The sequence below is a fragment of the Bos taurus genome, chromosome 25 (assembly GCF_002263795.3).
Source record: "Bos taurus isolate L1 Dominette 01449 registration number 42190680 breed Hereford chromosome 25, ARS-UCD2.0, whole genome shotgun sequence".
Lineage (NCBI taxonomy): Eukaryota > Metazoa > Chordata > Mammalia > Artiodactyla > Bovidae > Bos > Bos taurus.
In genome coordinates this window covers 16470964-16483957 of record NC_037352.1, presented here as the reverse complement: position 1 = coordinate 16483957, position 12994 = coordinate 16470964, and the positions used below count along the sequence as shown (strand labels likewise).

Sequence of the window (12994 nt, the reverse complement as noted above, 5' to 3'; positions counted from 1 at the left end):
GTCTTTGGTTGGGTATACATTTGCCTTTCTCTTAAATAAATACCTAGGATTAGAGTTGTTGGGTCATATGGTTTAACTTTTGAAATAGTTCACCAGTTTCTTATAAAGTGGTTGTATATTTTACATTACTTCTGACATCTATGTACTTGCAATAGTGGGTCTTTAGTTTTAGTCACTGGAGTGAATCTACAGTAGTATCTCATTGTGGTTTTATTTGCATTTTCCAGATGATTAATGATATTGAGCATCTTTTCATTTGTATAGTGGCCATGTATAAGTATTCAACTCTTGCCTATTTTTAATGAAGACTTATGTTCTGGATATTCAAATTCTTTGTCAGCTGTACTATACTGTGAATGCTTTAAATAATTCAAATGAATACAGAATTAGCATTTGTATAAATATTTCTCATTTTTAAGAAAGAAATATCATGTTGAATGGATATTAGAAATTTCCTTTTGCTGTAAAACAGAAAAGTTGCCAGAATTCTGTAAAATTTGTCAAAAATGTGGTCGTTAGAGTTACTGAGTAAGTTTGCTACTAAATCTTAAGTCAGCTAATGCTGGGATAGGGACTTGTGCTGCAAGGTGATGACTGGCAACTCTGATTCACCAGGACCTCAGTGCCAGATAGACCTAGTTTTGGATCATTTGCCCAACACTTGCAAATCGAGGAACCTCATGGCAAGTCATAAACTGCTGAATCACTTTGCTTATCAGTTATGGGGATTGCCCTGCTCAGATTCTTGAAAGGATTGACAAGGTATATAAAAGCCTTAGCATAGAGCGTGACATATAGTAGGGCTACAAGTATCATCTCCTTTCTCATCCTTCCTATACTGAATAAGTTTTAAAATTGAGAAGGAAATGTCAGTAACCTAACACGGAACTTCACTCTTCCTCACATTTCTTTTTTTATTTAGCAAACCCTTATCAAAATAATGTGCTTTGTGCCAGGTACTGTGCTGTAAGTTGGGATGTAATGGTGAACAAGAGAAGCCTGTTTTCTGCATTCCTAGGACCAAAGGGATTCTGAAGTCTAGCAGGGAAAATTGTCATCAATCTAGGAACAGCAACATGGTGTGCTGACTGGAGGTGCATGTACATGGTGCTTAAAATAATGCAACAGGGCCACTAATTTAATCCTAGGAATCAGAAAAGGACTTGGGGAGGAAGTAACATTTAAGCTGAGAAAGAAGGCAGACTGATTTAGAGAAAACACCATGTGTGAAGGCCACCAGCAGTAATAAAAGATTCTTAGAGGACTCAGTTCTCATCTAAGGGAGAATGGGAAGAGATGAAGCTGGATGAGATTGAGATTAGAGTGGAATGCAAGCATCAGTGCCTTACAAGCCAAATTTAGGAGTTAGGGAAGGGATGAAAGGGAAATTAAGTATTCAGATTTACCTTTGTATAAGATCAGTTCAGTTACAGGTTGAAGAATAAATTAGAGCCTAAGGCAGAGCAGCAGAAGTCCCTGTGAAAGGTAACCAAAATAGTGACAGTAGGGACAGAAAAAAGCTGATGTGACGTGAGGATTGACAGTAAAGTCTTAAGATTTAAGATGACTGCCAGATTCCTTCTCAGGTAGCCAGGTTGATCATGTGCCTTTACCCAAGAACGAAAACAGAGAAGTAAGAGATCTGTTGGAGGGTGGTGGGAAATGGATTCCATGTGACACAGGTTAAAGTGCCTTTGAAATACCCGAGTATAGGTGACTAGACTGGTAGGCAGGTGGGACTCAGATGTCAGGTCTGCTCTAGAGATAAGATTCAAGCATCATCAGCATTTGTATGGTAATTGAAGCCCCAGGAGCAGATGATATTGTCCAGGGAGAGTATGCAGAGTGAGAAGAGTAGAGAGCCTAGGCTTGACCCCAGGAGCCCCAGTTATAGCGGATGGGTAGTGGACGAGAAGGAGACTGAGAAGCTGATTCTTCAGAAAGGTAGGAGTAAACCAGAAGGAAATGGCATGGTAGAAGGGCAGAGGGTACTTATTCAAGAAGTGGGGATGGTCTAGCCTTATCCTCATCCCCTGCCCATTGGCCTAGGCTCTTCACTAGGTGCAGAAACTTAAAAAGTTAATTTCTTAGACTGGACAATTTTTACTTTCATCTACTCCAGTGTATACATTCATTTTAACAAACATTTATTGTTCATTGTGTGCCAGGCACTATGCTAACTTCTAGGGATTTGAAGATGATGAAAAATGAATTATCTTTATTTAGGGAGGCAGTGGTAAAGAGAATAATTGGGGAAGGAATTTTTGGCCATGTTTTTGTGCTCTCTGGGATTAGACCAATCTGGGACTAATAAAACATTTTCTTCTCTGCAGAACAAACAGTTCCAATTAGAAGCCATCTCATGGAATTAGGTCTAACAGCAGCAAAATTTGCTAGAAAACGGGGGAATGTGTCACTTGCAACAAGATTGCTGGCACAGTGTAGCGAGGTTCAGCTGGGAAAGACTACCACTGCACAGGATTTAGTCCAGCACTTTAAAAAACTATCAACTCAAGGTCAAGTGGATGAAAAATGGGGGCCTGAACTTGACATTGAAAAAACGAAACTGCTATATACAGCAGGTTAGTAAAATAATACGTGACTATATACTAAAAATCATGTGTATGAATGTTACTGTGTATGGTAATAGAAAAGTTGATTTTTTTTCAACTTTTGCAGAACATTTGCGTCCTGAATAAGTTTTGTGTAATTGAGTTATCTATATAGTTTGGTGCTTTTGATTTTGTTATTATTATAGTAAGAAATGTTTCCAGAAATCATTGATTATCACTGAATTTACAATATTACTTTACCCTGAAAGAATATCATTTGTTTACTGCTAAGAGATGGTGTTTTGATCTTTTTATAGGCCAGTCAACACATGCAATGGAGATGTTGAGTTCCTGTGCCATCTCTTTCTGCAAGTCTGCCAAAGCTGAGCATGCTGTTGCCAAGTCAATTTTGACATTGGCTAAATGGATCCAGGCAGAATGGAAAGAAATCTCAGGACAGCTGAAACAGGTTTACAGAGCTCAGCAGCAGCAGAACTTCACGGGTCTTTCTACTTTGTCTAAAAACATACTCACTCTAATTGAACTACCATCTGTTAATACGATGGAGGAAGAGTATCCTCGGATAGAGAGTGAATCTACAGGTAGAATTTGTTTTAATAGCTTTAAAATGTTAATTTTAGAGGTTATTTCCCCTGTTTTAAAGTTTACAATGTTGTGTGCGTGCTCAGTTGCGTCTTGACTCTTTGTGACCCCATGAACTGTAACCCCCCTGGTGTCTCTGTCCATGGGATTTCTCACGCACGAATACTGGAGTGGGTTGCCATTTCTTACTCCAGGGGATCTTCCCAAACTAGGGATTGAACCTGCGTCTCTTGTATGTCCTGCATTGGCAAATGGGTTATAGGCTGACTATAATTTGCCACAAAAACTGTCTGTGGAAATTTAGTATATTATATTGCCCAGAAGTGACTCAAGCACATTTCTTTAGTATCTGACACCAACCATGTGGAAGTCACTGAACTCAAGCCTCCCAGGCCATACTTCCCAACTCCCCAGTTCATGGTGCTTTTATGGACTTAGATGTTTTTGCTGGCAGAAAGGTCCTACCTGTGATATTTAAAATTCTTCCTCATACTGGGAAGAACTTAACATAGATATAGAATAGTGGCCTCTGATCCTATTGACTGGTGAAGCACAAAAACTACAGAAAGGTTCAAGTTTCACGTCCTGACACTAATGTATGTTCCTTACAGAAAGGTACTCGACAGATGGACTAGTTAATTCATTCAGTGTTCGGGTGCCTGTTGTGATAGGCACCATTGTCCAGGTTTTACAGATTGAGAGATAACTAGATGTTTTGCTAAAACATTAGAATTTTGTTTATGTTGTTCATTTTGATGTTGTGAATCCTAGAACTGTAGTTACTTAGATTAGTCTAAGTAATTCTAATCTATGTACTATAGGTGTCTTTATTTGTAAGGCATATGGCTTGTTACCATTATAAATCTTCATATTGGCAAGTGGCACTATAGCAGGAGATTTCTTCATTTCTAAATTGGGGATAAAGATAGTACTTCATGATTCTCTCATTGAATGAAATTGTCTACTTATCACATATTATTTTTGCCAGAATTTTTAAGCTGAATCTAATTGTGAGGAAATGGCCAATCATATCCAAAATACAAGACACTCTACTACACGTCTGACACCTGAACTGTTTGTAAAGTTCGGTGTCATGAAAAACATTGATGTGTTTTACAGGCTTACTTGAGAAGCTGAGTGATTGATTTCAACATAGTAGCCTTTCAGAAAAGCATAATACAAATGTGTGCTTTATCAAATTATGTACCATTATAATGTTATAGGACTTACTGACCGATAGCAAATTCCTAAAATGTAAATGAAAATGCTGTTAGAAATTTATGAATGTGACATTGTTATTTTTTTTTTTTCCCATCATGGCAGTACATATTGGAGTTGGGGAACCTGACTTCATCTTGGGACAGCTGTATCATCTGTCTTCAGTACAGGCACCTGAAGTAGCCAAATCTTGGGCCGCATTGGCTAGTTGGGCTTACAGGTGGGGCAGAAAGGTGGTTGACAATGCCAGGTATGTATGTTAAAATGTGTAATTTATTTAATGCATTGCAAAATAGAGATTTAAAATGTCTACTGACATGGCAAAGCTTTGGTAGCTGAAATACTGATGATTTGTTTTATTTTTATAGTCAGGGAGAAGGTGTTCGTCTGTTGCCTAGAGAAAAATCTGAAGTTCAGAATCTGCTCCCAGACACCATAACCGAAGAAGAAAAAGAGAGAATATATGGTATTCTTGGTCAGGCTGTGTGTCGCCCAGCGGGGATTCAGGCAAGAAAAACCTGATACAGTATTTTGGGGGAAATAGTGTTCTAAATAGCATATACCTGATTAAATATTTCAGATGAAACTTCGATAAGATGAAAGTGAATTAAAATATTTTTCTAAGAAGAATGTGATTTGAGAAATCAAGTCATTTCCTTAGGGTTCTGTTAAAAAAAGGTGAAGTTCTTTTTATGTAAAATAGATTTCTCTTTTCACTGCTCTTATCAGATATTAGCTTCTTATCACTAGCTTAGAAGCTTTTTAAAATATGCTCATGTCTAAGCACTACCCCACATATTCTGAATGGAATGTTTATGTATGTGTTGGGCATAGGAGGGTTTGTGTAAGTTTACTAGGTGATATTTATACAGCCGTAGCTGAAAACCAGCCGACTAGATAGTCTGTATGATTTATTCCCTTCTGTCTCAAAATTCTATTAGTTCTAGAATGTTATAAGTCTAATTTGGTTGTAGACTTTAGACATGTGAATTTTATTTGCTGAGCTAAAACTGTTGACTTCTTGTTCTAGACTTTGGCATATATCAGTGTCTGCCAAAGCTGGTCTTAGGTACGTGTGCAGTACTGTAGAGGGTCAGGTAATTCTCTGCAGGAAGAATATTATATTGTAACTGAAGCATTTAAATTCCCCAAATCAAAATCTTTAATCTTTGCTAAATGCCTATATCCTTCTTCATTAGCTACATTGGTAAGAGAAGCATGGTAACATTTATTTAGCATGCATAGCACTAAATGTGGAATATTTTGATCTTTCATAAATGAGAAAATGCTTGCATATATTAGGAAAATCATGTACCTTTCTCCTTTTTAAAATTTGTGTCCCCAAATAGCATTTTTTTGCCCTGTTTTTCTTTAGGATGAAGATATAACGCTTCAGATCACAGAAAGTGAAGATAATGAGGAAGATGACATGGTTGATGTTATCTGGCGTCAGTTAATATCAAGTTGCCCATGGCTTTCAGAACTTGATGAAAGTGCAACAGAAGGAGTCATTAAAGTGTGGAGGAAAGTTGTGGACAGAATCTTCAGCCTGTATAAACTGTCCTGCAGCGCATATTTTACTTTCCTTAAACTCAATGCTGGGCAGGTAGGTAGCACAGTATTCTTTTATGAAAGTTTATTTGAAATTTCTTTTCTAGTAGATGAAAACAGCATTTGGAATTGTTTAATTGTATCCTCTTGTCTCTCATCCTTAGATTCCTTTAGATGAAGATGACCCTCGGCTCCATTTAAGCCACAGAGTGGAGCAGAGCACGGATGACATGATTGTGATGGCCACGCTGCGGTTGCTCAGGTTGCTCGTGAAGCACGCTGGGGAGCTTCGGCAGTATCTGGAACATGGCTTGGAAACAACACCTACTGCGCCTTGGAGAGGTGGTGGTCTAAATAAAATGTTTCAGGGAAAAGTACTTCTGGGTAGAATGTAGTAAGACAGTTGAAACATAATAGTTCCTTGGATTTCCCTGGCAGGCCAGTGGTTGAAACTATACTTTCACTGCAGGGGGTGTGGGTTCGATTCCTGGTTGGGGAACTGAGATCCTACGTGCTTAATGGTGTGGCCAAAAAAAAAGTTCCTATATGTTTACTGTTTGAATGTGTTATGAAATAGCTAAATTAGTTCAGACGACACTGTGGACTGCTTGTTATACCACTTCCCTCCCACCTTTCAGAGAAATGGAAGGCTGAGAGGCAAAAAGCTTTTAATATAGAAAAGGAATTTTGGAGAGAGTGATAAGAATGTTTCAAAAAATTTCATATCCCTTTGAAAAAATTGTCTATATCTGCCTTCTTTTACAGGCATTCACAGACAATATATTTCTGTGTAACGTTTGAATCAAGATTTTGATTACAGCTGTGTACCCTTACTAAACCTGCAAATCAAGAGCTATTATGTATATAGTTCTTTGTTATCCCAGGGAGAAATTTGAGGCTCCTAGAACTAATGGCTGACATATATCAAGTTTTATCCTTTTGCCTCCACCATGTTAACTGTTTTTCTTTAATAACTTTAAAGTATTTTTCTTCTTATCCTAAAGGAATTATTCCGCAGCTTTTCTCACGCTTAAACCACCCTGAAGTGTATGTGCGCCAGAGTATTTGTAACCTCCTCTGCCGCGTGGCTCAGGATTCCCCGCATCTCATACTGTATCCTGCAATAGTGGGCACCATATCGCTTAGTAGTGAGTCACAGGCTTCAGGTAAGGAAGGTTAAAATACTGCTACTTTAAATTAGTTTGCAAACACTGTTTATTAGGTAAAATTTTTTGAGCTTTATGTTCCATAGTTGATAAGAGTTTGTGACTTTTTTTTCCCCAACAAAAATAATAATAGTATCAATAGTAATACCACTTACTGAGTGAGTAGCTGCCATGTCTGGCAGTAGGATGTATGCTTTACACTGTATCTTCAGTCTCAAAATAACTTGCCAGGGCTTGGAGAAACTGAGTCACCCTCAGTTCACTGAGCTGAATTATCTGGCAGATAAGGATTGAAACCAAGTTCTGAACTCTGGCTAGGCAAACTTTACTTTATTTGTTGAGACTCACCTATTATCATTTCCCCCACTTATCTTTTATTAGCTTATAATATTAATAAGTATGGAAGCTCAACTTGTAAAAAGGCATAATATCCATGATCCTTGGTCAACTTAGTGCACATGTGCAAGATGAGTTAAATGAGTGCTCTGGAATCAAATACATTATAGATGTTTTCCCTAACTCAACGTATGCACATGAGAGAAACAGCCAATGTATACTTTTTTCCCATTTCATTATAGGAAATAAATTTTCCTCTGCAATTCCAACTTTACTTGGCAATATTCAAGGAGAAGAACTACTGGTTTCTGAATGTGAGGGAGGAAGTCCTCCTGCTTCTCAAGATAGCAATAAGGATGAACCTAAAAGTGGACTGAATGAAGACCAAGCCATGATGCAGGACTGCTACAGCAAAATTGTAGATAAACTGTCCTCGGCAAACCCAACTATGGTGTTACAGGTATAGAACAGTTCACATGTTTTAAAATAAATTTGTATTATAACCACTCCCCTCTCCTCCCAGAAAAAGCCACCTAAAAACAAAACCCCTAAAGTTGTTATGGAAATGATAGTTAAGGAGCAAAGCCTTTAAAATAATCAAAATTGGTTTTATAAATCTGTACTGATAGAATCACTGATTGAGGTTTTGTAATTGGATAATGAACAAAAGATGTGCCCATTTTGCTTGAAGTTTGCAGTGTTAGCATAACTGAGCTGTGTGTAGACTTAGAGATGAGCATGTTGGATGTGCCCTGTGTGCAGGTTCAGATGCTTGTGGCTGAGCTGCGCAGGGTCACTGTTCTCTGGGATGAGCTCTGGTTGGGAGTTCTGTTACAGCAGCACATGTATGTCCTGAGACGAATTCAGCAGTTGGAAGACGAGGTGAAGAGAGTCCAGAACAACAACACCTTACGCAAGTATGTTTTTATCAATTTAAACGTCAAAAACATAGCTGCCCCTTTTTATTAATGTAAAATACATATAAAGTTTGCCATTTTAACCAGTTTTAAGTGTACAATTCAGTTGCAGCAAGTACATTTACAGTGTTGTGTCCAGCTCCAGAACTTACCATCCTCCCGAACAGCAGCTCTGTACCCACAGCAGCTCTGTACCCGTTTAATAGTACTTCCCCATCCTCCACCTCAGCCCCTGCTCACCACTTGTCTACTTTCTGCCTGTATGAATTTGACTATTCTGAGTACCTTGTGTGACTAGAAACATACAGTATTTGTCATTTTGTATCTGGTTTCTTTGACTTACCATGTTTTGAAGGTTCATTCCATGTTGTAGCATGTGTCAGAATTTCCTTCCTTTTTATTGCTGAATCACATTTCATTGTATGGATGTGGGTGTGTGTGCGCGTGCGCTAAGTCGTTTCAGTCCTGATCAAGTCTTTGCGACCCTGTGGACTGTAGCCCATCAGGCTCTTCTGTCCATGGGATTCTTCAGGCAAAAATACTGGAATGGGTTGCCATGCTCTCTTCCAGGGGATCTTAATGACCCAAGGATCAAACCTGCGTCTCTTAAATCTTCTGCGTTGGCAGGGGGCTTCTTTATCACATTTTATTCATGCACTCTTCTGTCAGTGGACACTTGAGTTGCTCCTATCTTTTAGCTCTTGTAACCAGTGCTTCTATCAGCATTGATTTACAAGTATCTGAGTCCCTGCTTTTAATTATTTTGTGTGTGAGCCAGTGAATTTGCTGTGTCTTATGTTAATTCTATGTTTAACTTGTAGAGGAACTGGTAAACTGTGCTCTAGGATTTCAGTTTCTCCATATCCTCGCTAACATGTATTGTTTTCTGTCTTACTGATAGTGACATCCTAATGGGTGTGGAATGGTATCTTTTCATGTGCTTATTGACCATTTGTATATCTCCTTTGTCTGTTTGAATCTTTTGCTCATTTTTGAATTGGGTTGTTTTATTGTTGTTGGAAATTTAGGAGCTCTCTAAATATTCTGGATTTTAATCCCTTTATCAGATACATTGATTTGCAAATATTTTTTCCTATTTTGTGTATTTTTCACTCTTGAATGAAGATCTCTTTTGATGCACAAAAGTTTTTAGTTTTATGTAGCCCAGTTTATCTGTTTTTTCTTTTGTTTTCTTCTAAGAGTTTTAAATGAAGTCTTAGCTTTTATGTTTAGGTCTTTGATCCATTTGACTTTTTTTTTTGCATGTTAGTATCAGGTAACACTCCAGCTTCATTCTTTTGTAAGCAGGTATCCAGCTTTCCTAGCACCATTTGTTAAAAGGAGAAGCTGCGTCTTTTATATGCTGGATTTTTTACAGTGCTGTTGTGGTCAGTTACTTTGCAAACATTTTAGTAATTTATTTTGATTATTCTTTTATGCTGTTTACTTACACTTGACAATTTAAATTCTTCCTTGTTTGTATTGAACTCTGTGTCTTTCTGGTCAGAGAAGAGAAAATCGCAATCATGCGGGAGAAGCACACAGCTTTGATGAAGCCCATCGTATTTGCTTTGGAGCACGTTAGGAGCATCACAGCGGCCCCTGCAGAAACACCTCATGAAAAGTGGTTTCAGGATAACTATGGTGATGCCATTGAAAATGCTCTAGAAAAGCTGAAAACACCGTCAAACCCTGCAAAGCCTGGAAGCAGCTGGATTCCATTTAAAGAGGTATAGAAAAATCTCAAGAATGCTACTGAAATGGGAAATTCCGTGAGATAAACTTAAGTAAGGGGTCTCTTTTTACTTAGAACACAGAGAGAAGACTTTCTAAACCCATGGAATACAGCCAGTGTTCAGTTGCTATAAAGAATATAGAGAAAGGTATTTTCTTCATTTTTGAGAATTTGAGGTTAAGTGGTCCTAGGGTGGCAAACTGCATCTACTGAGGGTTCCCACCAAGGAAGAATATTCTATAAGGTGTTAGGGAAGGGGCTTGACTGCCTGCTGTATTCTTCTCATAAAAGATTAACAAATTTAATCTTGTACCTATGTAGTTTTTCTTAGTGGAGGGGTATTCAGTATTTCTAACAGACAAAATATTCACATATAAATAACAGCATCAATTTTTAAAAGTAATTTTTTTGACAGCAGTTCTGCATAGGCTGAAGAATGATTAGTATGTTTAAATATTTGAGAATCCTTATCTTTCATGATTTGATCCACTTAATTCTGTATTTGGTTTGCATCTGTTTTAGCAATAGCACCATTAGTTGGGGGATCCTATTTATTACTTTATATCTTTTTCTTATCCCTTCTTTCTCTGTCCCATTCCTGTAATTGATCTTAACTGATTCCCTTACTTTAGTAATGAAAAAACTGTTAAAAGCTAGACAGTGTAGAGACAAAGTACACCTGACTTTAAGGAGAAAATGTGAACAAGAGGAAATGCTACATTCAGAGGAAATGCCTTAGGAGCTCAAGACAAGAGCACTAACATGAAGGATGAAGTTTATTTGTGTGACTTAGCCAAAACTTATTTTTCTCATGTTCCAGCAGTAATTTCTTGCTTTGCGTTCTTCTCAGTAAATCAACCAGGAAACCCAGAGGAGATAGGAAGGATACTTTTTTTTATTTGGCCACAGTGCTTGGCTTGTGGGATCTCAGCTCCCCAATCAGGGGTCCTGCGTGTGCCCCCTGCAGTGGAGTCTTAACCTTTGGACCTCCCAGGAAGTCCCACTTTTAAAAAATTGATATATAGTTGATTTACAATGTTGTATTAACTTCAACTGTATAGCAAAGTGACTTTTTTAATATATATTTATTTTTCATATTCTTTTCTATTGTGGTTTATCATAGGTTATTGAGTATAATTCCCTGTGCTATACAGTAGTTCCTTGTTTATCCATCCTGTATATGCTAGTTTGCATCTGCTAATACTGATCTTTCCCTCTCCTGCACTCCTCCCATAGGGAATATTTTTTTAAAAAACCCTCTGTGTGTGTGTGAGATAAGTCATAAAGAAAAATTTTTGAAGTACTGTGTCCCTCCATAATTATATCTTCCTCTCCACAACCACTGCTCTGAATTTTGAATTAATCCTTTTTAAAGAAAATAGTTTTTATTGATACATTTCTAAATGGTATAGTTTAGCCCTCCTGTTTTTGAATTTCATATAAATGAGATTATATTTTATGTGTATTGTATGTGTTTTACCACTTCCATAAATGATTCGTCAGCATTAGGTTTTTGCTTTTGTTTTTTTAAAATAATTCATCCATATTTTGTATACAGCTGAACATGAATAGATTATTGAACAGTACCACAGTTTATCTTTTGTCCCGTCAGTGAATACTTGAGGTGTTTCCAGTTACCTTTTTCCTTTTATGGACAAATGTTGCTAAGGATTGATTAAAATGTTTCACGTGAAAGCAGAGCCCAGAGTTCATTAATTCTGGTGTAGATTATTGAGTTAGCTAAGTAGGGATACAGCTATACATGATTCTCTCTCTGTGAGTTATTAGAAAGATTGTGTGTTTTCTGCATACTTCAAATAGTCTGAGCTCTAAATTATTACTAAATTTTCAGATGGCTTTTTTTGTGTGTGTGATTTTTTTTTTAATTTTTTAACTTTACAATATTGTATTGCTTTTGCCATATATCAACATGAATCTGCCACAGGTATACATGTGTTCGCCATCCTGAACCCTCCCTCCTCCTTCCCTGTACCATCCCTCTGAGTTGTCCCAGTGCACCAGCCCCAAGCATCCAGTATCGTTCATCGAACCTGGACTGGCGACTCATTTCATATATGATATTCATGTTTCAATGCCATTCTCCCAAATCATCCCACCCTCTCCCTCTCCCACAGAGTCCACAAGACTGTTCTATACATCAGTGTCTCTTTTGCTGTCTCGTATACAGGGTAAAATGTTACCATCTTTCTAAATTCCATATATATGACTTAGTATACTGTATTGGTGTTTTTCTTTCTGGCTTACTTCACTCTGTATAATAGGCTCCAGTTTCATCCACCTCATTAGAACTGATTCAAGGGTATTCTTTTTAATGGCTGAGTAATACTCCATTGTGTATATGTACCACAGCTTTCTTATCCATTCATCTGCTGATGGACATCTAGGTTGCTTCCATGTCCTGGCTATTATAAACAGTGCTGCAATGAACATTGGGGTACACGTGTCTCTTTCAATTCTAGTTTCCTCAGTGTGTATGCCCAGCAGTGGGATTGCTGGGTCATAAGGCAGTTCTATTTCCAGCTTTTTAAGGAATCTCCACACTGTTCTCCATAGTGGCTGTACTAGTTTGCATTCCCACCAACAGTGTAAGAGGGTTCCCTTTTCTCCACACGCTCTCCAGCATTTATTGCTTGTAGACTTTTGGATCGCAGCCATTCTGACTGGCATGAAATGGTACCTCATAGTGGTTTTGATTTGCATTTCTCTGATAATGAGTGATGTTGAACATCTTTTCATGTGTTTGTTAGCCCAGATGGCTTTCTTAAAGGTGTGTGCCACCTTTAAGTTACCTGCCAGTAACTTGCTATATCTTTTGTTCTTTTGCTAGGACTGAATTGATCTGTTTGGGTGTTGATTGGACATAGCTTAACACTGGGGAATTAGTTCGCTACAAGC

At 37.8% G+C, this 12994-nt stretch overlaps 1 protein-coding gene across 3 annotated transcripts in view; it reads left to right on the top strand.

Moving 5' to 3' along the window:
- The window catches only part of SMG1 (SMG1 nonsense mediated mRNA decay associated PI3K related kinase), a 98995-nt gene that overhangs the window by 59468 nt on the left and 26533 nt on the right, over positions 1–12994 (top strand). For all 3 annotated transcript variants that reach the window (XM_005224744.5, XM_005224745.5, NM_001205915.1), the window contains 10 exons: positions 2334–2582; positions 2870–3154; positions 4479–4623; positions 4742–4880; positions 5749–5979; positions 6089–6266; positions 6929–7090; positions 7669–7886; positions 8189–8343; positions 9851–10073. In XM_005224744.5, the coding sequence (XP_005224801.1) occupies positions 2334–2582; positions 2870–3154; positions 4479–4623; positions 4742–4880; positions 5749–5979; positions 6089–6266; positions 6929–7090; positions 7669–7886; positions 8189–8343; positions 9851–10073 (1985 nt within the window). The remainder of the gene's footprint in view (positions 1–2333; positions 2583–2869; positions 3155–4478; positions 4624–4741; positions 4881–5748; positions 5980–6088; positions 6267–6928; positions 7091–7668; positions 7887–8188; positions 8344–9850; positions 10074–12994) is intronic.